The sequence below is a fragment of the Ips typographus genome, linkage group LG2, assembly GCF_016097725.1.
Source record: "Ips typographus isolate SLU linkage group LG2, UJ_Ityp_2.0, whole genome shotgun sequence".
NCBI lineage: Eukaryota > Metazoa > Arthropoda > Insecta > Coleoptera > Curculionidae > Ips > Ips typographus.
The window spans coordinates 15,097,528-15,125,037 of NC_138423.1; the positions used below are offsets into that span (position 1 = coordinate 15,097,528).

The 27,510-nt window shown below is 36.0% G+C and overlaps 3 protein-coding genes across 9 annotated transcripts in view; 2 read left to right on the top strand and 1 right to left on the bottom strand.

Moving 5' to 3' along the window:
* Positions 1–1,526, top strand: part of Lpin (phosphatidate phosphatase LPIN) — a 53,997-nt gene extending 52,471 nt beyond the window's left edge. For both annotated transcript variants that reach the window (XM_081996169.1, XM_081996171.1), the window contains one exon: positions 409–1,526. In XM_081996169.1, the coding sequence (XP_081852295.1) occupies positions 409–550 (142 nt within the window). In that variant the 3' untranslated portion in view covers positions 551–1,526. The remainder of the gene's footprint in view (positions 1–408) is intronic.
* Positions 1–27,510, top strand: part of LOC145740594 (uncharacterized) — a 216,316-nt gene that overhangs the window by 151,180 nt on the left and 37,626 nt on the right. The window lies entirely within an intron of this gene.
* Dhc64C (dynein heavy chain, cytoplasmic) overlaps positions 1,426–27,510 on the bottom strand; it is a 52,844-nt gene continuing 26,759 nt past the window's right edge. For 3 of the 5 annotated variants that reach the window (XM_081996144.1, XM_081996141.1, XM_081996142.1), the window contains 17 exons: positions 27,129–27,316; positions 26,850–27,064; positions 24,597–24,851; positions 23,853–24,541; positions 22,410–22,600; positions 21,786–22,356; positions 20,980–21,178; positions 18,456–20,198; positions 18,116–18,405; positions 15,785–15,950; positions 15,515–15,728; positions 15,264–15,458; positions 10,960–11,192; positions 10,736–10,904; positions 10,434–10,679; positions 10,178–10,375; positions 1,426–1,987 (listed from right to left, as the gene is read on the bottom strand). In XM_081996144.1, coding sequence (XP_081852270.1) covers positions 1,556–1,987; positions 10,178–10,375; positions 10,434–10,679; positions 10,736–10,904; positions 10,960–11,192; positions 15,264–15,458; positions 15,515–15,728; positions 15,785–15,950; positions 18,116–18,405; positions 18,456–20,198; positions 20,980–21,178; positions 21,786–22,356; positions 22,410–22,600; positions 23,853–24,541; positions 24,597–24,851; positions 26,850–27,064; positions 27,129–27,316 — 6,194 coding nt within the window. In that variant the 3' untranslated portion in view covers positions 1,426–1,555. Of the gene's footprint in view, positions 1,988–10,177; positions 10,376–10,433; positions 10,680–10,735; positions 10,905–10,959; positions 11,193–15,263; positions 15,459–15,514; positions 15,729–15,784; positions 15,951–18,115; positions 18,406–18,455; positions 20,199–20,979; positions 21,179–21,540; positions 21,737–21,785; positions 22,357–22,409; positions 22,601–23,852; positions 24,542–24,596; positions 24,852–26,849; positions 27,065–27,128; positions 27,317–27,510 lie in introns of all 5 variants that reach the window. The other 2 variants (XM_081996145.1, XM_081996143.1) reach the window with 1 other exon arrangement.

Sequence of the window (27,510 nt, forward strand, 5' to 3'; positions counted from 1 at the left end):
AACTAAAGTAAAATTAGTTTTTATTGAATTATTTTGTTATTTATGAAGCAAATTATAAGTTATCATACATCACTGAAATCAGAATAAAACGTACTATTTGGTGGGCTAAAAATCCAATATGGAGCCCATAAGAAAAAAGAAAGCTGATGATGATTGCCAAGAAACGAATCGTTGTGTGACAAATTTGAATCATCGAATTGCTAGGGAAAAGTGGCAATGGAAAGATGTTTTTAGTTTTGGGATATCTCTTCAAAAAATCAAATTTTTTGTTTTTTCCGGATATCTTCGGAAGTACTCGGAAAATCAAAATTTTTAAAACAGCATTTGGTTGAGCTTCAAATTGCGCAACTTTGCCCCAATTTAAACTTTCTCGTATCTTTATAATAATCGTTTTTTTTTTCTTTCTAGTTACACCAATATGAGCGTCATCGTAGACCAAATGTTTCCATCACGCATCGAGCCGGCCAACGACTACTCTCAGTTTAGTTATTGGAGGGAACCGTTACTCGAACTTGAAAGTTTACCGGGAATTGTCGATCACACACCGTAAACTAACTCGACCTGATTTATTACCGCAATTAATAAGTGTTTCCACAAGTATCGTCTCAACGTAGCTGTAGTCTCTATTAAGCCGTTTCAAGCATTTATCTCGTGCAGTATTTAGATGGTTTACACGTCGAGTAGTTGTAATGGAACGCTTGTTAACTTTCAGCCTCGTGTCAGTGGAAAGACTGTTTAATTTTTGTAGCTGGCTAGTGAAGTTTATTAGATGTTAATGGGGCTTGTAAAGTCTGTTTTATGGCTATTTTTCGGACCTCCTCAAACAGGAGGCTAAATTTACCTGAATTATTATTATACCTGCTATTATTGTGAAAGCTTTATATTTAATAGTTACTTCATTTATTTACTTCAACCGGGAACTGTTGTATTGTGATATTCTTAGTTTTAGGAGCACCAACAGTACTGATGTGAAGTAAAAAAAAAATTTATATGGCTGTATTGTAGTTGATGCTCTATGGAGCGTACAAAGCGAAGTGGTGTCCCGAAAATTGACAAAAGCCAGCTCAGAGCTGAGAGAAATAATTGTGCTAGTGTAGTTGTGAACGCTGAAAGAAATTTTTAATGTTTAATCTGTCATAGGTTGTAATAACTTTTTATTTTGATGCCATTATTTGATCAACTGTCAATCTACGTCACATTTGTCCGCTCCATATAACGTCAACTCGAATGCGCATTAGATTATGCAGCTTGACAAGCAACGTGACCAATGTTAAAACGGGTGGAACAAGTACTAAACCAAGAAAAAACACTTTGAATTATGTGTAGTTTTATGTAAATTGCACAAGAATTCAATTTTCGTGGCACTAGTCTTTTTGCACCTCCTATTTTGACCGATTGTGTGTTTATCTGACAGAAATACTACTGTTGTGATATTATTTTGGTGATTTTTTTTATTATTAGGACGCTTACATTATTTTGTTATTATAAACTCAAAAAGTGGTTAAATTAAATTCTAATGAAATACATATTTCACTTTATTTAACCTAAATGCGAATTAATTTAAAGCTGTAGATGTAAGCAAAGCGACACCCCTTTCGTAAAAGCTGTGCGGGTCCTGCCCGGGTGCAATATTTAAATCGACCGTGTAAAGCAATTCGGTCCTGGTAGAATTTAAGTAAACCGCCAAAGCTAGTTTACTTCCAGACGGTTTCTCATCTACCGTTCGGACCCAACGAAGCAAAGTGATAGGCAACTCCGACATGATGCTGGAGGTTAGCAAGAGCTGATTATTTTTACACTGCGCTCCTTGCAGTTTCAAGCCAACGACGGCAAAACAGTCGTGCGGAATGTTAGATTTGTGCTCTGTGATGGTGACGTCCAGGTGCAATTCTTCCAAAGACCAGCTATTGGCCTGGGCGACACATTGTCTGGTGGCTGTAATCCATGCTTCTGGATTTAATAAACCGCCCAACCACACAGGGAAGTTCTGAAAAAAAGAGAAAAAAACTTAATTAATACTCAATCATTTTATAATTGATATCGTCTGTTCAGTGACTTCTGACTGTTGCGTCACATTCACCAGCAAAAAACGTATGTCGGTAATTAAATATGATATTGTGTACGTTCATCCGATGTCAGCGGCTTGAAGCAGTCATAACAAACTAAATAACACCGCTTAATTAACCCTTTATTACCTTAATTAAATAAGTCTGGAAAGATTTAAGACACTTATAATGGCCTCTAACACTTCTAACACTTTTTAGATGGTTCTCAATAACATTTGAAGGTCTATGAGATATTCAAAATGATCCTAGAAGCTTCTGACAATTCAAAAGAACTGGGAAGGTTTAAGACAGTTGTAGAGAGCTCTGGAACTTTTTAGAAGGTTCTCACTAGCATTTAGAGGTCTTTGGCACATTCAAAACGGTTAGAAGTTTCTTAATAGCATTTAAAGGTCTATGGAATTTTCAAAATGGTCTTCTGGCAATTGAAAATACTTCTAGGAAAGTTTAAGACAGTTGTAGAAGGCTCTGGAACTTTTCAGACAGTTCTCAGTAGTATTTAGAGGTCTATGGAACATTCAAAACGGTCCTAGAGGCCTCTGACAATTTCAAAACAAATCTGGAAAGGTACAAGACACTCGTAGAACCCTCTGGCACTTTTAAGAAGATTGTCAGTAGCACCACAGACAAACTAATATATACAGACGGTCAGAGCAAATGGAAGCCATATAATTTTGGTGAAGGCGCCAGACCAGTCAGACTAATAAATTGTTTTAAAATATTGTGATGACTCATGCGTAATCGGCTGCGATCGTCTGAACGAGCGAAATTTGTTTTCCGCAGTGTTGCCATATTTCTGCAGAGACGCGTTCGGCGCACGGCATTTATGATTATACAACTGCATCAAATCACCGGCGCGACGCGACGGGTCGGTACGGAATAGAAATAAGAAAAAAAGCCGAGCGCATTTTGTACGTATGCTTGCAAATAATTAAATTTAATCTAAAATAGTACGTGTTAAAAATTATACCTAATTTTAAGGAATAGTACATTAGACAAAGATTATTACATTGATATTAAATTAAATTAAATACTCTAAGTGAAATTACTGATTGTTTCGGTCATTATAGTAGTTGAAAAATTACTTTCTAATGACAATTATTAAAATATACTCTGAGAATAATGCAATTTTCCGTTGTGTTTATATCAATTGTTTCGTTTTTATTGAAACTCATCAGCGTTGTGTAGAAATCGCAGAAAATAATAAGTGTAATACGGAATGCAACATTTTGGGATTTATGTGTGAATTTTTTTTATTGATTGACACATAAAATCAATCAAATTGAAAAGTACTGAATAATAAGAGAAATTCAAATTTACGTTGAACATTTTTTAAATTATGTTGTTTTTTGAATACACATGTGATATGACACTTCTTCATTGTCTTCTAGACTATACATTAAACCACAGCGTAAGCAGACAATAATAATAATTATTAATAAATAATAATCTACCTAAAATAGAAAAATAAAAATTACCTAACAAAGTGGTCTTTTCAAATAAAAAAGCAATGATTCACATTGTTACAAGAAGTAACGGTGTAAAAGTTAAAGCAAATTCTAAACGAGATTTGAAGTTCTTTTAAAATATTTCTACTTAATGAATTCTGTATGTGTAATGACAAAGAAAAAATCCATTCTTTAGCAAAAGTGTTCACGATATAGCGAGCCACTATGGAGATCTTGAAAACGATTACAGATACAGATTTGGTTGAACATGGGAGATAAGTTCGGTAATCATGGCCTTATAAAATGACATTAAAACATCTTTTTGTTCACTTTCGACAAAGTTCAGGGTTCTTATGGGGAAATCTAAATAATCGGACACCGTCACGACCACTTTTTCCACAGTTTAAGTACTTGCACACATTTCCCGACATATTTGTAAATATCAAATATCTATGTGAGCAGAAAAAAATAAATAAATAACACAAAAGTTAAACTTCCACTACCGATGTCTGCACGCACGTACGGTTAACAAATAGCAACAGTTTTGATGAATTTGGCGGGAAAACATTATCCGTAAATACAGTGCCAATTATAAACTTAAATACGTTCTAAATAAAGTTTTATCTGTTCTAACTCCAATAACACGATTCCTAGTTACCCTCAATATCTTAATATTTCTTAATAAAACAATATAAGCAAATTGCAATGATCATTTAAAAAAATTTCTGATGGTACAAAGAATTCTAGCAATACCAGGCAACGTTGCGTAATTATGCCTTCAAACAAGAGCCAAACTGCAGAAAAATTTACTGGCTGCACTGCCATCTGTTATGAGACGCTCGAAATAGATACCGTCGATTCGCCGATGGAGACTGTTGAACAGCAAAGGGTCTCCATTTAGCGTTTCGTTTTTTAACCATTTGGCTGACCGTCTGTATATATTAGTTTGTCTGTGGTAGCACTTAGAGGTCTCAAGGCAATTTAAAATAGTTCTGAAAAAATTAAAGACAGTTGTAGAAGACTCTGAAACTTTTCAGTAGCATTTAGAGGTCGTTGGAACATTGAAAACGGTCCTAGAGACTGTCCTCTGACAATTTAAAATAATTTGGAAAGATTTACGACACTTGTAGAAGCCTCTGGGACTTTTTAGAAGATTGTCAGCACCACTTAGACGTCTCTGGCAGATTTAAAATGATCCTAGAGGTCTCAAGGCAATTTAAAATAGTTCTGGAAAAATTAAAGACAGTTGTAGAAGACTCTGAAACTTTTCAGTAGGCTTTAGAGGTCGTTGGAACATTCAAAACGGTCCTAGAGACTTTCCTCTGACAATTTAAAATAGTCTGGAAAGATTTACGACACTTGTAGAAGCCTCTGGCACTTTTTAGATGGTTCTCAATAGCATTTGGAGATTTATGAGATTTTCAAAATGGTCCTAGAAGCTTCTGAGAATTCAAAAGAACTCTGGGAAGGTTTAAGACAGTTGTAGAGAGCTCTGGAACTTTTTAGAAGGTTCTCAATAGCATTTAAAGGGATATGGAACTTTCAAAATAGCCTTAAAGGCTTCTGGCAATTGAAAATAGTTCTAGGAAAGTTTAAGACAGTTGTAGAGAGCTTTGGAACTTTTCAGACAGTTCTCAGTAGCATTTAGAGGTATTTGGAACATTCAAAACAGTCCTAGAGGCCTCTGACAATTTCAAAACAAATCTGGGAAGGTACAAGACACTTGTAGAACCCTCTTGAACGTTTTAGAAGGTTGTCAGTAGAGGTCTCTGGCAAATTTAAAATGATCCTAGAAGTCTCAAGGCAATTTAAAATAGTTCTGGAAAAATTAAAGACAGTGGTAGAAGACTGAAACTTTTCAGTAGCCTTTAGAGGTCGTTGGAACATTCAAAACGGTCCTGGAGACTTTCCTCTGACAATTTAAAACAGTCTGGAAAGATTTACTACACTTGTAGAAGCCTCTGACACTTTTTAGATGGTTCTCAATAGCATTTGGAGATCAAAGAGATTTTCAAAATGATCCTAGAAGCTTCTGACAATTCAAAAGAACTCTGGGAAGGTTTAAGACAGTTGTAGAGAGCTCTGGAACTTTTTAGAAGGTTCTCACTAGCATTTAGAGGTTTTTGGCACATTCAAAACGGTCTTAGCGGCCTCTGACAATTTAAAACGACTCTGGGAAGAGTTATGATACTTGTAGGCGTTTCTGGCACTGTTTAGAAGGTTCTCAATAGCATTTAAAGGTCTATGGAATTTTCAAAATGGTCATAGAGGTCTCTGGCAATTGAAAATAGTTCTAGGAAAGTTTAAGACAGTTCTCAGTAACATTTAGAGGTATTTGGAACATTCAAAACAGTCCTAGAGGCCTCTGACAATTTCAAAACAAGTCTGGGCAGGTATAAGACACTTCTAGAACCCTCTGGCACTTTTTAGAAGATTGTCAGTACCACTTAGAGGTCTCTGGCAGATTTAAAATGATCCTAAGGTCTCAAGGCAATTTAAAATAGTTCTGGAAAAATTAAAGACAGTTGTAGAAGACTCTGAAACTTTTCAGTAGCATTTAGAAGTCGTTCGAACATTCAAAACGGTCCTGGAGACTTTCCTCTGACAATTTAAAATAGTCTGGAAAGATTTACGACACTTGTAGAAGCCTCTGGCACTTTTTAGATGGTTCTTAATAGCATTTGGAGGTCTTTGGCACATTCAAAACGACTCTGGGAAGGTTTATGACACCTGAAGACGTTTCTAGCACTGTTTAGAAGGTTCTCAATAGCATTTAAAGGTCTATGGAATTTTCAAAATAGCCGTAAAGGCTTCCGGCAATTGAAAATTGTTCTAAGAAAGTTTAAGACAGTTGTAGAAGGCTCTGGAACTTTTCAGACAGTTCTCAGTAGCATTTAGAGGTCTTTGGAACATTCAAAACGGTCCTAGAGGCCTCTGACAATTTCAAAACAAGTCTGGGAAGGTACAAGACACTTGTAGAACCCTCTGGCACTTTTTAGAAGGTTGTCAGTAGCACTTAGAGGTTCTGGCAGATTTAACATGATCCTAGAGGTCTCAAGGCAATTTAAAATAGTTCTAGAAAAATTAAAGACAGTGGTAGAAGACTGAAACTTTTCAGTAGCCTTTAGAGGTCGTTGGAACATTCAAAACGGTCCTGGAGACTTTCCTCTGACAATTTAAAATAGTCTGGAAAGATTTACGACACTTGTAGAAGCCTCTGACACTTTTTAGATGGTTCTCAATAGCATTTGGAGATCAAAGAGATTTTCAAAATGATCCTAGAAGCTTCTGACAATTCAAAAGAACTCTGGGAAGGTTTAAGACAGTTGTAGAGGGCTCTGGAACATTTCAGAAGGTTCTCACTAGCATTTAGAATTCTTTGGAACATTCAAAACGGTCCTAGCGGCCTCTGACAATTTAAAACGACTCTGGGAAGGGTTATGACACTTGTAGACGTTTCTGGCACTGTTTAGAAGATTCTCAATAGCATTTAAAGGTCTATGGAATTTTCAAAATGGTCTTAGAGGTCTCTGACAATTGAAATTAGTTCTAGGAAAGTTTAAGACAGTTGTAGAGAACTCTGGAACTTTTCAGACAGTTTTCAGTAGTATTTAGAGGTATTTGGAACATTCAAAACGGTCCTAGAGGCCTCTGACAATTTCAAAACAAGTCTGAGCAGGTATAAGACACTTGTAGAACCCTCTGGCACTTTTTAGAAGATTGTCAGTACCACTTAGAGGTCTTTGGCAGATTTAAAATGATCCTAAGGTCTCAAGGCAATTTAAAATAGTTCTGGAAAAATTAAAGACAGTTGTAGAAGACTCTGAAACTTTTCAGTAGCATTTAGAGGTCGTTCGAACATTCAAAACGGTCCTGGAGACTTTCCTCTGACAATTTAAAATAGTCTGGAAAGATTTACGACACTTGTAGAAGCCTCTGGCACTTTTTAGATGGTTCTTAATAGCATTTGGAGGTCTTTGGCACATTCAAAACGACTCTGGGAAGGTTTATGACACCTGAAGGCGTTTCTAGCACTGTTTAGAAGGTTCTCAATAGCATTTAAAGGTCTATGGAATTTTCAAAATAGCCGTAAAGGCTTCCGGCAATTGAAAATTGTTCTAAGAAAGTTTAAGACAGTTGTAGAAGGCTCTGGAACTTTTCAGACAGTTCTCAGTAGCATTTAGAGGTCTTTGGAACATTCAAAACGGTCCTAGAGGCCTCTGACAATTTCAAAACAAGTCTGGGAAGGTACAAGACACTTGTAGAACCCTCTGGCACTTTTTAGAAGGTTGTCAGTAGCACTTAGAGGTTCTGGCAGATTTAACATGATCCTAGAGGTCTCAAGGCAATTTAAAATAGTTCTAGAAAAATTAAAGACAGTGGTAGAAGACTGAAACTTTTCAGTAGCCTTTAGAGGTCGTTGGAACATTCAAAACGGTCCTGGAGACTTTCCTCTGACAATTTAAAATAGTCTGGAAAGATTTACGACACTTGTAGAAGCCTCTGACACTTTTTAGATGGTTCTCAATAGCATTTGGAGATCAAAGAAATTTTCAAAATGGTCCTAGAAGCCTCTGACAATTCAAAAGAACTCTGGGAAGGTTTAAGACAGTTGGAGAGGGCTCTGGAACTTTTCAGAAGGTTCTCACTAGCATTTAGAGGTCTTTGGAACATTCAAAACGGTCCTAGCGGCCTCTGACAATTTAGAACGACTCTGGGAAGGGTTATGACACTTGTAGACGTTTCTGGCACTGTTTAGAAGGTTCTCAATAGCATTTAAAGGTCTATGGAATTTTCAAAATGGTCTTAGAGGTCTCTGACAATTGAAATTAGTTCTAGGAAAGTTTAAGACAGTTGTAGAAGGCTCTGGAACTTTTCAGACAGTTCTCAGTAGTATTTAGAGGTCTATGGAACATTCAAAACGGTCCTAGTATTTTAAAAATATCTATTCTTTTTAAGATTGATTTGTTTATTTTTTCTTTTTGCGCAAATTAAAATTTATATATAAGGGATGCCAGGGATATTCAGGTAGAGGTAGAGATGTCAATTTTTTGATAAGAATTTCTTAGAATTGTCAGGCATAGATATCTAATTTTCTTGCGAAGCTAAAGCTGCGGACTGATGGAAGAATAGCTTGTAGAAAGCTTCAAACAGTTAATACACCTTGCGTAAAAGGCTGGCCGGAAATACGATAGTTTTCGCCCCGTCGTTTGATGTTCGTGAACTAAAGCTAAGGAGGGTGTAATCTGCATTGGGCAGTTCCAGTCAGGGACCAATTCGAAGCATTTGTTGCTTCTTAAGCAAACTAGTTGGGAACGCTGCAAAGCTGTCTAAAAGATTTCATCTTTGAAGAGCTAGAGACTGAGCTGATTGCTGCTGTTCAAAAGCGATACTGATACCCCGACGATGTTGTGAGCGAATTCCAGAAAACCTGAAGTAGGAGTCATAGTGAAACACAAACACACCACGTGATCTGTAGACGTTTTGTTTCTGGGACTAATTCCGTAACCGTGTAGTAATTAGGCTAGTATAGACAGTAGTTCATATATCTGCAATCGTTTCTGGTATCCGATCTATTCATTTAGTAGTGGTAGTCATGTAGTGTCATGTATGTAAACATTGAGCGCCAAAAAATTACCCTGTTAGTATCTGAATAGAAAAGTTACTGTAGTAAAGTAGTTAAGTTAGTTTTGTTTTAGGTTTAGTTATTTCTCCATTTATAAAATAGCTTGGCATCCCTGGGATCTTTTTTTTTGTAGTTTTTATTTGAAAGAATGGATATTAATCAAGATAATCACTCTTGAGAGAGTTTCGATGACATAATATTGCAATTAGACTAAAATCACTAGAATTGTGTCGTCCAACGGTTCAAGAAAGGAAATCCTTGAAACGACCCAGTCTCGAGAGTGATTGTCTTAACCCTAGAGGCCTCTGACAATTTCAAAACGTCTGGGAAGGTATAAGACACTTGTAGAACCCTCTGGCACTTTTTAGAAGGTTCTCAATAACATTTAGAGGTCTATAGGATTTTAAAAATGATCCTAGAGGCTTCCGACAATTTAAAACCATTCTGGGAAGGTTTAAGACACTTGTAGAAGCTTCTAGCACTTTTTTGAAGATTGTCAGTAGCATTTAGAGGTCACTGGCACTTTCCAAACGGCCCTAGAGGTCTCTGGTAATTTAAATCAACTCTTGGAACGGTTAAGTTCAAACTCAGCGGAAGCCATAGTATGTGACCAACCAATCAAAGTTTATATACCGTTGGAAAGCTCATTTCGCTAGTTCGATTTTTAAAACTTCTTTATTTACACCGTTTAGGTTTAGAGTACACTACATTTCAAAATGCTTAAATTATCTGAAACCCTCTTTAAAATGTGACAACGATGGCAAACAAAAAGAGCGTTATTAAACAAAAACGTACACTGAAAACAGCATTTGGCGGTAAATAAGGTTTTTCAAGGTAGTTTTTACTTCTGAAAATAATCTATGAGAAATAGAATTTAAAATTTTAGGTTTATTGAGTCGTTTTCGAAATTTAATTTCAGTTTAGCTATATTTTCCTAATTTACCGTATACAACTTTTGCAGATATAACATTTGAGAAAATCACTTTGTGTGAGCAGCTTTTTTTAACTAAATTATTAGTTAAGAGTATCAAGATTCTTACCTGTAATTCTTTGGCTCCAGACGTAGAGACGACTTGAGAAATCTGCTGTAATTGTTTCACCCTCTGGCTAAAATCGGTAATCCACTGAATTACAGTGCAACCCTTGGGAACGGTGTATCTGTGCCAGTTTTCTGGAATAATACCGCGCACTAACTCAGCCAACATGGTTCGATGGTAGTTGGTCTGCTTCTTTTCGCCCTAAAGTTTTTGGTGGTTTTTTAATTAAGAGATGTAACTAGTTAGGGTGTAAATATACCTGGCAAATCAGGAGGACGTCGTTTAAGTCGTGTATCACATCCAACAAAAGCTTGGAAGCTGAATTGACTTCGCGCTCAAAATACCGATAAAGTGGATCCTTGATATTTTCCACGGTTCTTTTGAGGGTTTGTAGTGACTTTGGTAGTAATTGCAGCCAGGTTAAAGCAGAATTGTGAAGCGTTTTCATCCATGAGGGTCTGCCGTCGATTTGCGCATTCAAGTCGGCTTGGGACGTTTCATCCATCTGGAAATTGGTCTTTGTATAAAATCTGTAAGAGATTTTTGCTAATTAAAAGTTACTTTATAAGCCAACTCATCATCGTCTTCCAGTTGTTGCATTTTCAACAACTTAGTGACCAAATCCGTTCCTCGAGTTGTTAACAAAACCTTCTCGGCGTTGTTTGGTAGTCCTAACCAAGCTGGAGTTTGTCTGTCTGCGAGACTTTCGATCCATTTCAAAAAGTGATCCCTGCAATTCAAACGTTGTGACGAACGACAATATTATTTAGACTGTTATTAGTGACCTTCTAGTCCCATCCGGCATGGTAATGTGCCTATTTCCATTAGGTCCGTTGTCAATGTTCGCCACTAAAGCAAAATCTGCTTCAAAACTCTTGGGAGTGAACAATTTATTCAGGAATGATTGTAACAGTCTCTGATCGAATAGATTATCGATTTTACCACCATAAATCGACTGGGACAATAGGGTAACTAAAGCGTCCCATGGTACTTTTTCAGGTGGTAAGTTGGTTCTTCCCTGAAACAAGACAGTAATAGTTGAATTAAGTAGTGTGATAAATAAAGATGGATAATTCTCAGCCATTTATTTTTGGATAAAAGAATTTTGGAAAAATTTAAGAAAATTATGAAGAAAAGGGTAAGACATAGAGAAATCGTAGAAATAGTTCATTTTATAGTTGGATTTTTACCTTTTGAGAATGACGTCATCTTTTTACATCTTTGTTTATCACATATCAAACATATGAAATAAACAATTTTAGCAAAAAAGGCACGTTGCTAATTTTGTCGTCCTGTCAAATTAAAAACGTTGACATTTACTGTCACTTTGATTTAAACGAATATCAAAGGTATAAAAATGCTGTGCTACAATGAGAAGGCCCAAATGCTAATTCTAAATGTGCTGTTTTTTTTCGAGTACGAAAAGAAACAGTTTCCAGATGTCAACTGAAACTCTCATGAGCACTCATTTTTCGAAGCATTTGTAGGTTAAAATTTGTGATCTAATTCCAGACATGCGTGATTTTTCACCTGCTTGACGTCATTCTCAAAGGGTAAAATTTTGACTATAGCTTAAATAGACTTTCATTAAACATACAAGGTTGTTACAACTGAAAGTCAAAATAAGTTATTATTAACTGTAACGGGTTTGGCCCTTAGGCATCTTCAATTACGGTACTTACCAAGAAAGACATTATGGTTATAAAGGACACACGGGTACAAACTACAATAAATCAAAACAATTTTTTAAGAAATCGAGTGCAAAAGCAAGAATTGACGAATTGACTATTTGGGAGGATACGCGTTGTAAGTAGGTTTTTACAGCTCCATTGAGCCAAATTTGACAGTTCTGACGTTAGGAAACTAAACTGTCAGCAGAGTAACAGATATTTTTGTTTGTTAGGAAACTATTTCTCAAATTAGCAGAAAAATAGTAATGCTCGTTTGCTCAAGCCGGTTTTAGGGATCGCTACGCCTTAGGTTAAGAATAAAGTTAGGTAGGACCCTGTTTCAGTTGCACCATCTGAATTTTGATCCCTAACTGTAGATGTTACCTATTTTAGGTGGTGGTTTCTGACAGCAGAGTGCGAAACATGTTTGTTTGTTGGAAAATTATTTCTCAAATTAACAGTAAAATTAGTATTTTACTATTTTTGAAGTATAATGGATGAAGAGGTATATGAAGAATTTAGAAATATTCGATTTTTTTGAAAACGTTCTTTCAAAGAAAGTGCATGAAAGGTCCACAAACTGGACAATTTGACGATTTCCCGTTTTTAGACACTAAACCGACAGTTCTTCTAATATTAGATACAATTAGAATACACAGATGATCGGTAAGTTGTAGTACATATAATATTGAATTGATCTATGAATTCAATGTCAAATGTCAATCAAATGAATCAGAATTTTTCAAATTGTTTTCTTATACTTTTATTATTTTTATCTACGACTAGCATGGTAATGATCCATTACATACCTTCTTTTAAGTTACGTAATGATTGATTTTACCAAACGTGCGATAATAATTGATTTTATCTACTCCTAGCATGGTAATCATTCATTACATAGCTCATTTTGAGTTACGTAATGAGCGATTTTACCGCACTAGTGCGATAATAATCGATTTTATCGCACTAGTGCGATAAAACAACTTTAAATGAAAATTTCTGCTGTAATTGTTTATTGAATTTAAACATAACTTTGATAAAACCATGAACAGACCTATCTTAAATAATAACTATATTTTACTTTTTATAAATATTAAAAGTGAAATGAATTCCTGAATTAGAAAGTTCTTGGATCGAATTTACACAAAAAAAAAAAAAAGGCTGGATGAACTATAGGTTGCTGCCAAGGTTTCAAAGTACACGAGTAACATTTTTTCTTGAAAAGGACTCTTTATGTTCTTGGTCTCGCACCAGGTGACAAAACGTTGATACATTTTTTCATATTTCTCCTTTGACTTGGCAGGCAACAAGCCAGATACCACGTTTGCGGCAGCTTCTTCAATATCTGACGGAAGTTCTTCAGACATGTTCATAACGAAATGCACTTTTAAAAATTTGTGACTGACACTGTTAAATTGTCGCTTAAGTGATATGTGGAAACAAATGGCCACCATGGCAACAACACGAAAACAGTACAGCGTAGATGACAAAATTTAAGGGAAACAAATAACTACCCGTAGCAAGCATATACGAGACGTTCCTAAATAGTTCACATTGCACAAAATATGAATTTTTTTCTTACTTTACGCTGCTTCTGATGGTCGTAGATAAAATGTTGTACATCACCCGTGGGGTATGGCAAATTAACGTACTCGTGTGATCACCACAACTCGGTCTACGACCTCGTCGTGGCAACACTCCCACTTGTGCCTATAAAAATGCTCATACCCCACTAGTAATGTAAATAACTATTATCGCACTAGTGCGGTAAAGCGCCATAAGAGTACAATAACACAATTATTATCGCACTAGTGGCTGTAAAATCTCTCATTACGTAACTCAAAGTTAGAGTAAAAAATGACCAAATTCTGAGTTAATCATAGGTTATATCCCGAGACGTTCAAGTTTTATCGGGTAAACTGTGCATAGGTGAATTGAAATTTTTCTTTTAGGCAAATGGTTTCGACTAAATAATTCTTTGGAAAAAATCCTTCGACCTGCGGTCTCATGATTTTATCGTCGAATTATTTAGTCTCAATCATTTTCCAAGCAAAATTTTGCAAAAAACCTACCAATGCACATTTTACGTGATAAAACGTGAACGCCGAGGGGTATATGTCAAGATTATTTCCTGAAAACTCACATTTTAGTTTATTAACAAGAAAACACCTTAGTTAGAACACAAATACTAAACTAAACGTGATGAAATTAATGATAATATTGAACTCACCCCAGCAGACGACAGATTTTCGTTCAGCCATGTATATTTTTGTTTACATTTCAGATTGACAATCAGACGTCATAATATTTTAATTTATGTAATTTTTTAATGGAAACTACGTTATAGTGATTTATTAATTGTTAATATTGAAGAAAATAGCTTAAATTTTATTTATATTCCCGTTTCGTTTAATATCAAATGTTCTTCAAAAAAACGTATTCGAAAAAGGTAGGAGGTGTTTATTCAGTGTAAAATTTTAGCAACTAGGGATTTATTCAGTATATAACGGCTCTCATTGGTCGAACTAGAAAAGTTCATTGAATTTTATTGGCTGCTAGTACAATGAGGGAAATAATCGTACATAAAATATTGTACATTACCCGTGTGGTATGGCAAATTAAAAATATAAAAAAATATCTTTTGCTTGCTTGTCACTCTCTTCCAAAGAAAGGTTGCAATTATTTTTTAACAATTAATTTACATTTTATTTAAAAAAATAATAATTCATTACCATCAATGTTATAACAAAACTTGAACCAAACGGCCACGATCCTCAAAACCTCGTGTCAAAAGTTACGCACTAAGGGCAAAACTGATTGAACCTAGTGCAGTACAAACATTAAGTGGAACATAAAACGCACGATTCTTATTGAACTTAATGTCGAACAGGACACAGTTTTCTAGTGCAGGCTAGTGCAATAAGTCGAAAACGCTATGAGAATTCGGTGGCTTCTACACTCGTGATCGGACATTTACAGTATAAAAAACTGACTTTTCTTTTTTGCTTCCATTGTACTTTTCAGTTCATTTTTAGAATCTACACATACAAATCTTAAGCAATATTACTTATATCATCTAATTAACTATGCTGTTTAGCAGATTAGACTGATGTATTGATAGACAAGTAGGTGGTATACTGGTTAGACAAGTTTCTTTCGTTTGAATAGTGTTGAATGTTAACAGTTCATTAATAAAAATGTATTCCACAAAAATGCAAGTTTGATTTATTTATGCATCATCATGCTTCAAATTTAATGTTTTGATTATGGTAACAAGCAAGCATTTTTATTCACAACTGACAAAAAGACGTTTTTTTATAGTTACAAAAAAAAGTAAGTACAAATTTATGAATCAAATCTCAAATCTGGCAACTTTTCGCTGATTACACACCAAATACCTCAAATATTGTTTTACTTACCATTGCCGTCGAATCGATCCAAGTATCCAAAGTATCGCAGGCCACTCTTAAATCGGATTCACTAAATTCATAATGTTTGGCCCAGCCTAGAGGGCAGTACCGCAGCCGTTCTTGTACTATGGCATGGAACCAAGCCAGTAGGAAGTACAGTCTGGCTCTTTCGTTAGGAGCCTTCATCATTCGACTAGCTGGCACCTAAATGAACAAAATCCGATTAGTTATAAACAAAATAATCAAACCCGTTGACTTACAGTACTGAAAGTCCTTAGTAGATTAGCTCTGATGCCTGGTGGAGGTTCAAATACAAAGATTCTGCCTGCCCTTAATAGATTAACCGGTAGCTTGGGATTGATCTCCATGGTGAGGAACAGTCTAAAACTGGCGTGCGGTTGAAGGGAGTGGAGTTTTTTCTCCAATTGTACCAGCCATTGCGGAGCTAAGTGTACGTTTTTCAGAATCACCCAACTGAAAATTTTGAGTTTATTTACTGTTTGTGCCTAAAAATCTAAAATGAAAAGTACCGTCCACTCTTGCAAGCCATGTTAATGGCGCGATCGGCTTGGTTGAAACCTTCCGCAGAACCAATAGCGATACTGGAGATGGGTTTGTTTAGTTCGGCGGCCAAGTCGTCAACTCTACTAGAAGCGTCGAAACCGGGAACGGAGCAGAGTAAAACAGGTACGCTAGCTACAATTTAAAAAAATATTATAGTAACTAAACGGAGACTTTCACATGTTAATTATGCAAATTGTAACGATTTTTTTATTTTATATTATTTATAATTTTTTTTTTGGTTTTCTACATTAAAAAAAAACTTACTTAATCGACTAGCAGCTTTCCGTTTCTAATTTCTAATTATTATGCTTTTTAGTGAAATACCGGTGAAATAAAAAACTAAGATAGTCATATCCCACAATAGGAACCTACATAATTAAAATAATAATAATTAATAACCAAAAAAATCTTGCAGATGTATCATTAACTTTGTGTGCTCTATTCAATAAATTCGAGAAAATTTTTGTCTAATGATCATTAAAACCCGACAATCCGGTGCCGAAAAACTCTCATTCTTTTATAAATCACAAATCAAATCATAATTCTTTTATTTGTACAAAGTGCCCCTCAATTGGTGTCACAAACTGTAAGAAGAGTACAAAAAAATATCAGATATCAGTGTTTACTGAATGATGCGACATCAATGGGGTTGTTCCTAGATTTTGGGACGCCATTTGTACGTCCTAACTCATAGAGTTGAATACAGATATCATTAAATCAGACACAACTGCTATCAAGAGATAGTACATTCTCAGTCCTCAGTTCCTATAAACATACCCTCTTAAAATAAATAAATAATCGAATAAAAGTAAATCGAATGATTTTTGCATAAACTAGTGGCGGAGCTTTAAGGTTGACAATGTTTTTTTTTTTGCTCCTAACTTCTCCTCAACAGAAAAAATGGGTGCTTTAAAAATGTTTTCTAAAGCCTTGGAGTTTTCTATTAATTGCTTTTTGTTACTTTTCTGGAAAAAAATGGCATTTTACTACTATTCCTAAACTTCTGAAAGGTTTTCTGAGATTTACTTGTATTGTACATGTGTTTCATAGTTGTTTATAATTCTTCGGTGTAATTCTCTTGATTATTTCCCTCATTGTACTAGCAGCCAATAAAATTCAATAAACCTTTCTAGTTCGACCAATGAGAGCCGTTATATACTGAATAAATCCCTAGTTGCTAAAATTTTACGCTGAATAAACACCTCCTACCTTTTTCGAATACGTTTTTTTGAAGAACATTTGATATTAAACGAAACAGGATTTAGACACATATAAAATTTAAGCTATTTTCTTCAATATCAACAATTAATAAATCACTATAACGTAGTTTCCATTAAAAAATTACATAAATTAAAATATTATGACGTCTGATTGTCAATCTGAAATGTAAACAAAAATATACATGGCTGAACGAAAATCTGTCGTCTGCTGGGGTGAGTTCAATATTATCATTAATTTCATCACGTTTAGTTTAGTATTTGTGTTCTAACTAAGGTGTTTTCTTATTAATAACCTAAAATGTGAGTTTTCAGGAAATAATCTTGACATATACCCCTCGGCGTTCACGTTTTGTCACGTAAAATGTGCATTGGTAGGTTTTTTGCAAAATTTTTCTTTTAGGCAAATGGTTTCGACTAAATAATTCTTTGGAAAAAATCCTTCGACCTGCGGTCTCAGGATTTTATCGTCGAATGATTTAGTCTCAATCATTTTCCAAGCAAAATTTTGCAAAAAATCGCCTATGCACAGATAAAACTTGAACGTCTCGGGATATAACCTATGAGTAAATTGAACTCTTTGATTGTGAGATTTTAGCAAATTGTTCAATATTCTCAAGTTTTCTTTTCTTACTAGAATCGGTAATGTGAGAACTGACACACTTATATGTGGCACCATATTTTATCACGGACCATATTGATTGGAAAACCATTGTTAAAATTTAGTAATGACAGAAAAATCACAATTCAGAATAATCAAGAGAAACTACATTCAAGAACAATCCATACAAATATAAAATCGAATATTGCTTTTGGTAATCAGCTGATTAAACTGCTGAAAGTCATCTACGTCATACAAGCGGCAAAACCGTCGATTTCCAAAGTCCTGTAATTTACCAGAAATTCTTTATTTTCGTAAATAAACTACAAGATGTGACATTTCAGACTAATCTGCTCGCTTTAAATGTATTGTACCGCAATTTTATGTTATGTGAGAGATATGGTCAAAACGTCAATGGTCTTTCTCAGAAAAGTAGAGTTTCTTTTCAACTGTACTAAACTTTTTTGATTTTCACTTACCCTTCAGTTCTTTTTCTATAATCACACCAAAATCAATTTCTTTCTCGGCAGAAGCCATAAAATCTGGTTCCATAACGGCAGCCACAAACAGAGACGCAGCCGCAATAATTCTGTCGGGCCTAAACGCCTGTATGACCAACAGTTGGTACATGGCAGTCCCGATTGGGCTCAGTTGCTTCTCCTCGATCCACAATCGTGGCACAGCCTGTTCTGGAGAACTTTGCTGAAGCCATGCTCCAAATTCAGGTAACTCCTTGATTTTTTCGGGTAAATTCTTGAAAGCTGGCAAACTGTAATCCAGAATTAATAAAGGTCCAGTTATACAATCATAACGTTTTACCGTAGAGAAAGCCGCGTCATCGCTTCTTGCTGTTCGGTATTCAATCCGTCAACGATCGGTCCAGCTGAAGTGCTTAATAGCCCCTCTTTGGCCCGCAAAAAGAAGTTGAATTCCTGGTCGTAGTTTGGCTCGTTTGGTAAACCTTTCAAGTAAATTCTGCTCAACAGCAGAGCAAAAGTCATTCTGTCGTTGTGTAACATCCCCCGGGCAATTCTTTCGTAAACCACTTGGAACAAGTCGGTAGTTATGATGTTAAGTCTTTGTTGATAATCGGATATACCGTCCAGTTTACTGTTACTCAATAAAACGCTGTTAAACATGTCCAGGAAGAACTGTAATGAGTATTGATAGAGGAAGTGCACCTGGTTCAAGCTATCCATAGTGAAGTAGGTGTTACTACAAGCTTGAGACAACGCCAGGTACTGTTGAGACACAGTCTCGATTTCAGAAATAACTTTATCCGTCTCTTCAACTTTCTGTCCAATTTCTGCAGCTTCTTTCTTCAAAGTTTCCAAAGTTGTAATCACACTGTCATCGTCCAGAATCTTTCCTTTAGCATCATTCAGTGCTTGTAGCAAAGACTTTTCCAGTTGGCGCAACCTTAAGTGGAACTCTCCTTGTAGTTTCAGCAAATCGGAACGTTTAGCGTCGATGTCCGGTCTTTCAGCCTTAAGTACTTGGTTCAAGCATTGACTCTGCAATGAGCTTCTAGTCACCGTAAAGTTTACAAAAGTGACTCTGGAGCAAATATCCGGAGGAAATTCCACTGTAGGATCACGTGTGGAAAGGAAAATAATAAACGAGGGTGACAAGTCGATGTCCTGGTCGCCCAAAGTGATCAACACACGACCTCCAGTTCTGCGTAGTTCTCTATTGAGTACGGGATTTAAGATAGCGTCGTAATTTTCAACATCCTGAACCAAAAGCGGGTTTCCGAAACGAAGGGCAGACTCCAAGTTTTTCCTGAATGAGTCGTCCAGAAAGCTAGTTTTTGTAATTTTTCTATCCTTGTATTCGTTCATTATAAATTCAGTGGCTTGCCCTGAAGGGTCAATTATTAACGGATAACGGTTGAATCGTTTTAGCATGATCGCATTTTCCGTGCACAACTCATCTGAGGGTAAAGCATTAGCCTGCCATCTCAGTCGTTCGTCAGGATTGGATAAGTATTCAGTTCGTGCAATATCCGGCCTGTATTGTATAGCAGCTTGAGTTAAGTGCTGGCACCAGGTTGTGAACAAATTCTGTCGGTAGTGTTGATCGAAGTAGCCTCCGTAAGCTATAAAAGCAGCAGACAGCAACACATCTCCTACGATGGTAGACATTTGTGCCCTGAAAGTTTCGCTAGTAGCCTCCCATCTTTCTCGTTCAATAACCAAGGATTTCAACAACGCTATGGACCGATCCACTTTAGCTTGAACATTCTCCAAATCGGTTTTAATGGCCTGAGCTTGAGCGATTAGTTGAGCGTACTCTTCCTTATAAGACGCAATACTGAGCTCTAATTGGCTGATTAAGTTTTTCACTTCTTCTCCGCGTCGCTTGTTGACGTCGGCTTGAGTTTCTAGGGAGTTTAGCTCGTTACGCAAAGGTTCGACTTTTTTCAGCATGTCGGCATATTGGATTTGGGCCATGGCCCATTTTACCAAAGGACCGCAAGCGTTACTTGCGTGGTTTACTTTTTCGAAGTTGTAGTCGGCGTTACTCAAGTATTTCGCTTTCATTTTGTCTCGAACATCATCGCTGAAATTAACTAAATGAATTTGTGTCTTTTTAAGAGGCAACCATGGATAACATAAAACAAATTAGTCACGAAATTAAATTATTCGAAACCATAGCTCAGAAGATGTATGTGACGAGTAACTAAAAAAATGAAAAATAAAAGAAATGCAAGATTAAATTAGAGCAAAGTTGGACAATTCAAAAGTTAATAAAATGCCGCATTAAAATTTGATACATTCCGAGAACTCCTGGATAAATCTAGAAGAACCGACCCTTTTTTGTCCTGATTAATTTAATTAATATAACACTTGCCGCTTTTCTTCTTCTACAACAGAACGTGGCAATATCTATTTTCTCACTACAACAATGTTTCAAATTACAATGCAATTAACATCGACAAAGTTCTACTCATATTTGGGACACCCTGTATAATAACTGTTTCTCTAAGAATAAAGTAGACCTAAATATCTACTAGTTTTGTATTTAAGGTTTTTTGCTAAAATCAAAATTATGAAAGTTAAGGGGGTGGTCAAAATTGAATCTGTCACCGTGTACATTGTGCACAAAATAAATGACAAGAGAAGCAAACGAAGAAAAAGTGACTTAGATAAAATGAAAGAAAATAAGAGTTCTTAAAAATCAAATTAATTGCACCAAAAAAAAACTGTTATCCATGGTTTACCGCTCACTACATTTAATGTTATTCTAAAAGTAACTACTCAGCACACTTGTAGACAATATACACCAATGCAATAGTATTAAAAGACGGGCCAAAGTAAACAAAAACTCAGCATGCACTTACCTAATGTTCTCAGTGTTGAAATTGTTGACTACAGTGTTGATGAAATTGTCTCGCATGATTACGGCACGGATCGATTTCCAATCGCTGGCGTTTTCTCCGAGCAACAAACAAATCGACTCCAGAGCCAATTTTACGATAGCTGGTGGATTCGACATGGAACGGATCTCCACCAACTGCTGCTTTTTGATCGACTTTACGGCTGCGCGACCACGAAAAAAACAAAGAAAATAAGCAAAATTAAAAGAAAGTACAGCGCAGCAGTGCAGCTAATATTAAGTGTGTTTAGGGTACCAGTAGTAAATAATGTATAGGGAAAACCAAAGTTAATTAAGATGACAAGTTCGTACTAACATAAATGACAACAGAAAAACATTGCTGGCATGAAAATCGATCGTCATCCTAAATTACTTAGATTTTTTCATATTTTAATAGATCTAAATAATAAAAAACAGCTTCAACTGCAGGCATCTGAAGAACCTAAAAAGCTTAAGTGGTATTTACAAACATGCCCGATAACTAAAGAAGTACACATAAAAAAAGACATAAGGCTTGAGGCCTTACGTTAAATGATCGCTGCTGAAATTAACAATGGTGGCAATGAAGTTCTCGCGCATGATCACTGAACGAATAGATCTCCAATCGTTGGCGTTCTCGTGTAGCAACAAACACACCGATTCCAGTGCCATTTTAACCGTAGCCGGTGGGTTTGCCATCGATCTCACCTCCACCAAGTGCTGCTTCTTTATAGACTTAACCGCTACAGGACGGAACGTTAGACCTGAAACTACTAAACTAGGAACACTCACCGTTCTGCGCGTCTATAACAGCTGGTTCCACTTGTGCCAAATCGGCCATAACTTCCGTTCGCTTCTGCTCGATATGCACCGTCTGCTCGGCGAGTTGCTGTTGAATTTCCTGACTCTGCACTTTTTTCTTCTCCGCTTCCTGTTGGTCTTTCACCATTTGTTTTAACTTTGCGTTGGCAGCTTCGTTCTTCGCCTGCAACTCTTGTGACTTCACCGCTAAACTTTTCTGCATTTCTTCCACTTGTTCTACAGTTTCAGCTATCTTGTTCAGACCGACGTTCAGATGTAATTGTTGTTCTTCTAGGTCGGAACGCTTCTCGTTGTGCAGTTTCACAAAGTGATGGATAAAGTCCAAGTAGTGTCGAGGAGTAATGGCCATGGTGCGTCCGCCACGTTTTGCTAATCTGACATTGGCTTTGTGTAACGTTTGGTGCACGTAGACGCAGGCGTTAATTACGGCTTCGCGATGATTTGGAGTAGCCGGAACAAAGTTGCACGCTGCTGGGAAAAAATCAGGAGACTTCCAAGTTGGTCTGTCCAAATCCAGGCGATTGGTAAATTCTTTGCCCACCTTTAAAAAATGTTAAGTAAAGAAGTGATAACGTTGTAAAATAAGTTAAGAACCTGGAAGAGAGCGCCGTCTGACCAATCACCAAACCAGTTCAGGACGCAACGGTTGAATAAAGCGGGTGATGTAGCAGCGCGGTCTTTCAAACCGTCAGTAGAAGGATTCATTGTAAATACGACGTGGAGATTGCGCATTACTTGTTGCGTAAACCATTTGTAGAGTTCGTCGCTCGAATCCAACATCAGTCCTGAAAAGAATATCTATCATTATTTTTTTGTAAGTCATAGGGTTAATACAGTAATTTTTCCTTTCCCAGCGGTGTATGCCTCCCAAATATGTCCAGTAGAATAACCGAAGTAAAAACCAAAATTACGGAAATGTGTTTAAATTCAATTAGAGAAATCATCTAAAGCCTAAAGAGAAAATGTCAGAACTTACGTGTTCTAAAAGTTAATTTGGTGACATTGGATTAAAAAATTTCACTTAAAAGTTATAAAACAACACGAAATACTTGATAGAACTTTCTAACGTTTAGAAAGTTATATTCAAGCCAAAGTTGAAAAAAAAGTCTAATAGACAAACGCGAGGTTACCATGACTATATCCTCGAGGGGTAGACCGCTGATAAATTTGAAATGCCTTTAAAATACCTCACAATGCTTCTATTTTTGCGCAAAATGGCTCATAGTGATAATGCCTTAAAACTGCCTAAAATGCCTTGAATTACATCAAAATGCCTTTAAATTATTCAAGCTGCCTCAGGATACTTTCAAATGTTTACACATTTGTGGCATTCTTAAATTTAGTTGATAAGTCCCCTGGTATTGAGATAATACTTAACCTTGATGAAGTACATTGGATTAAGTAGCATGTCTGCTTTTACAATTTATACATGACTTTTGACTATTGTCAAAATGTCATAAGGATTAATGATTCAATAAAAATGACCCAAAAGCTTAAAATTGATTTTTTTAAAAATCCCGTGACTGTTTTTATGTTAGGTTTGGTGACAACGTAAAGGTTTTTCCAAATTTTTGAGACTTGATTTGAACTTGTGCCGAAATTAATTAAGTTCTGGCATTTGGAGTTATTGTTATAGTAACGTAATTATCAGAGGATTCTGATTAGCATGAAATCTACCTATTTATAAGACTAATAATAGAGACATACTGAGTAATAACCATTTGAAAAAATAAAGAAAGATTATTGTAGTCATTTTGTTAAAGTAAAAAAATAACAATAACATTCATATGTTTTAGCCTGCTATCTCCAATGTTTGTAGCTTTACATTACTTCGCTCTTTTGAATTAAAAGATTGAGTTTACTGTTATTAAGATGGACCAATTTATAGAAAAATTATAATAGTAAGCAGAATACTAACGAAATGGAGTAACTAACTAACCATAACGCAACTTTTACTTGAAAAATCCATTTGACTATTGTAATATGAAAGTAATTGCTAGCTGAACAAAAAAAATATATAATTTAACTCAATCTTACCTTCCCTCTGGGCACCTTCTTTGCATTGCGTCATGAGAGTAGTATACTCGTCACCTTCAAACAGCCCAGGAACTTCACCGTTAGCTAGTAAGGTGTTCATTCTTTCAAGGAAACTCGAATCCAACATATTTGACTCGTCCAAAATAAAAGCAATTTTTTCATCTTTGCAACCAGACCGTCTCAATACGGATCGTAAATCTTCATCGAAATCTTCGGCCGTGTACTTGTTGTGCACTTTAATTTGGAAGATCGACAGGCCATTCATCCAAGCAACAAATCTGGACAGGGTGGTTTTGCCCGCTCCTGACACACCGATAAGAAGCAAATGTCCTTGAGGCTGCCTGAAAATTCTGTCGATCCTCAAAACGTGATCCAGGACTTCGTCGAACAACACCAAAGGCACATCCAGCTCTTCTTCATAAAAAACTTTCAGCCTGGCTTTGACGTACTCCCTTAACTGTTCACGGTCGACAGGGACGTAGTCCTTAGACAACCAGTTGCTGTACAAAATTGGACGCTCCAAGGCATTCTCGCAATTGGCGGATGGAAAGTGTTTCAGTGCTACAGCGTCTATATTCTCGTTGGTCCATTGGCGATCGGAGTTTTCAACTAAACGATCTTGGAACAACCGTAAAGCTTCGTGAGCCCACAGGCGCACCAAACCTTCTACGCTCAGTGAATCTAAAGGTCTGCATAAAATTTTGAAGTAAAACACCGTAAATACACCAGAAACAGGTTAATTACCTAATGGCTTCGCAAATTCCCCTCACCCAACGTGTCATCTCACGAGGAGAGTACACGTAATGCGGTTGCATATCTTGGGTGAATCTGTCTTGAGATGCAAGGTAAAATTCGACCATGGCATTGGTAAGAGGCTCTGCATAGCCTTTTAGACCTGGAGTCAAACGGAGCATTGCTCTGGTAAAGGTGCCGTAGATTTGTTTTAAAGAAGTTTCGCCGGGATAGTCGACATAGATTACGGGGACATGTCTCAAGAACCTGAAATTAATAATTAATCAGTTTATATTTTTTCCGAATTATTGAAATACGTTTATAATATTGGCCGCATTCATAATAACAAATCTATTAGTACTTGATTTGTAATGAAAACATCAAATTGTACTGCTTATAAATGCGCTTATTTCGCAGCAACAAAAATCGGGTGTTGGTACAATACTACTGGTTACATAATTTGAAACCCGCAGGACTGATACTATACAGAGTGTCCAGAGATACTCAAAGTGGTACAAAGAATGAAAAATTAATCTGTCTCGGTGGAGGTTTTATTAACTTGCAAAACATTACAATTACGCAGAGCAATAACCAGCATCTAATGGAAAAAAAAAGTGAAAAAAACATTAACAGTCTAACTTAACTTAACTCTAACAAAAATTTTCAGACATAAATTATATGTATACAGGGTGACACGGTATCTTAAAAGTATTTAGAGAACTGTTCGCAATTTGCTGGCAACACTGTCCAGGCAATATCGTTATTGCCTGCCGAGGAACATGGTTTTCCAGCTGAGTTATGCCCCTAGACCCAGGCTTTTATGTCATTCTAATTGACTGATGGAAGGGGCGCTGCGGTCTTCATATTAGTTTTGAGAAATAGTCTATTTTTAGTTTTATTATTTTGTAAATTTTGCCTTTATGAATTCAACCTGCAGGTTGAAAGAAGGCAGTTGTAGATTGTAAAGAGGTAGAAGAGTAGTATGAAGTCGATCACACTTAAGATGTGATGGACTTCACTTCGCTCCTTTTCATTTTTTGTAAAATCGCAAACAGTGGCCGCATTTGTTTTCGCGCTCAATGGAGCGAGCAGAGATTTTTTGACGTCACAATGACGTAATTTGGGAAAACCATAATTTGACCAATTGTCAAATTACGTCATTGTGACCCCCGTCAACCTCCTTTGTATTTCATTTGCTATTAAAGTTATCAAAAAAGAGAGATTAGAATCCACTGGCGTAATCAGTTTTTTTCGATTACGTTTAGTTTCTGACATATGACAGTAAGTTATATTTTTTTAAATAGAACACCCTATATATTTTTACGTCATTTAGTTCTGTTGATTTTTACTTTTTCAACGGTGTATTAAATCATATAAGTTTGTAAACGTTAATCTTGGTAATTAGAAAAGCGGCGTTTCCGTAACAAAAAAGTGCTAAATAATATGTATAAAAATACCCCAGTCGAAACAAAATTTGGCTATGTTCATATTAACATGTTACATGTCGTTTATAAACAGTTTTTTTTACTTCTACCTTAAAAATAGAAGAAAATAGAAATGACCACTTTTCTTATTAAAGCGACGGTAGAACTGTTTTTGATTTTCTGATCTGTGGCATTTTTTTAACTTAGCAAACGACTTTTTTTAAATAAGAGGATTAACCTCTACAAACTTATCTGTTGTAATACACTGTTAAAAAGGTAAAAATCAACAGAATTAAATGACGTAAAAATATAAAAGGTGTTCCATTGAAAAAAATTTAACTTACTGTCATATGTCAAAAACTAAACCTAATTGAAAAAAACTGGCTACGCCGTTGGATTCTACGTAAAAAGTTGTACCGGAAATCGTTTTTCTTTTTTTAATAACTTTTATAGCAAATGAAATACAGAGGAGGTTCAAAAATATCAAGAACGGCTCAATATTTTTTGATGAAATTTAGAGTGTAGCCTAGTTTGCATCCAAACTCTCTTTCTAATATATTTTAGACTTGGCAAAAGTAGCCCCACTTTTTTTTTCAAATGGACAAACCATAAAACATTGGTGGATCCATTAAAAAAAAACTTGTTGCAGTTTTTTTATTTTTCCGACTTTAAGGTAAATATTGACCACCTTGTACGTTTTTTCATTTTCAGTCTCTGGTCTTTTCAACAAAAAAATATTGAGCCGTCCTCTACATACTTTTAATAAACCATCAGCGTGAATCACCCTGTATACTATGTAATAAATTTGTCATAAAATCTCAAAAACATCAATTATGCTTACCTGTGTGAGAGAGGTTTTCTTCCAGGGTCAGTAGGTGGATTACAAGCTCCAACAAACTGGATACGTTCCATTGACACCCAAGTCTGATCCGACGCCCTATAAAATCCTTTTTGTTCGACGATTTGACGTAGGAACATTATCACTCTTTGAGTGCCGTAATTATCCATATCAGGCAAATTTATTTCGTCGCAGAACAGCACTAGCCACTTTCCAAGCTGTTAAACAAATCCAAATTAATTCTTTCCTTCCTAGATACTGCTTGAAAATTAAACAAAATACCTGGACTGGTGCTAAAACCACTCCGTTAGGTGTTTTTCTGTATTCGCAGTAATGATCAAAGGTTTTAAGTAATAATTCTGGAGTGGTAGCTGAAGAGAAGTTCAAACCAACCACTTCCATATCGGGTAAAGCTCTCAAGGCGGAGAAGAGAGTCATTGTTTTACCGGATCCGGGAGGACCACATAATACTAAATAAACAAGTAAATTTTACTACCATGGGGTCAATTTTTGACATCATACGTTAATTTACGTATACGATTATGTGTAAATATAGATATAATGGTCAAAATATAGACCTCCTGGGGGGTCTACTTTTGACCATACCCAACTTTAGAAACGTATGACAATTATACGCAAATTTGCGAAGAAGCTTTTGCTCTGT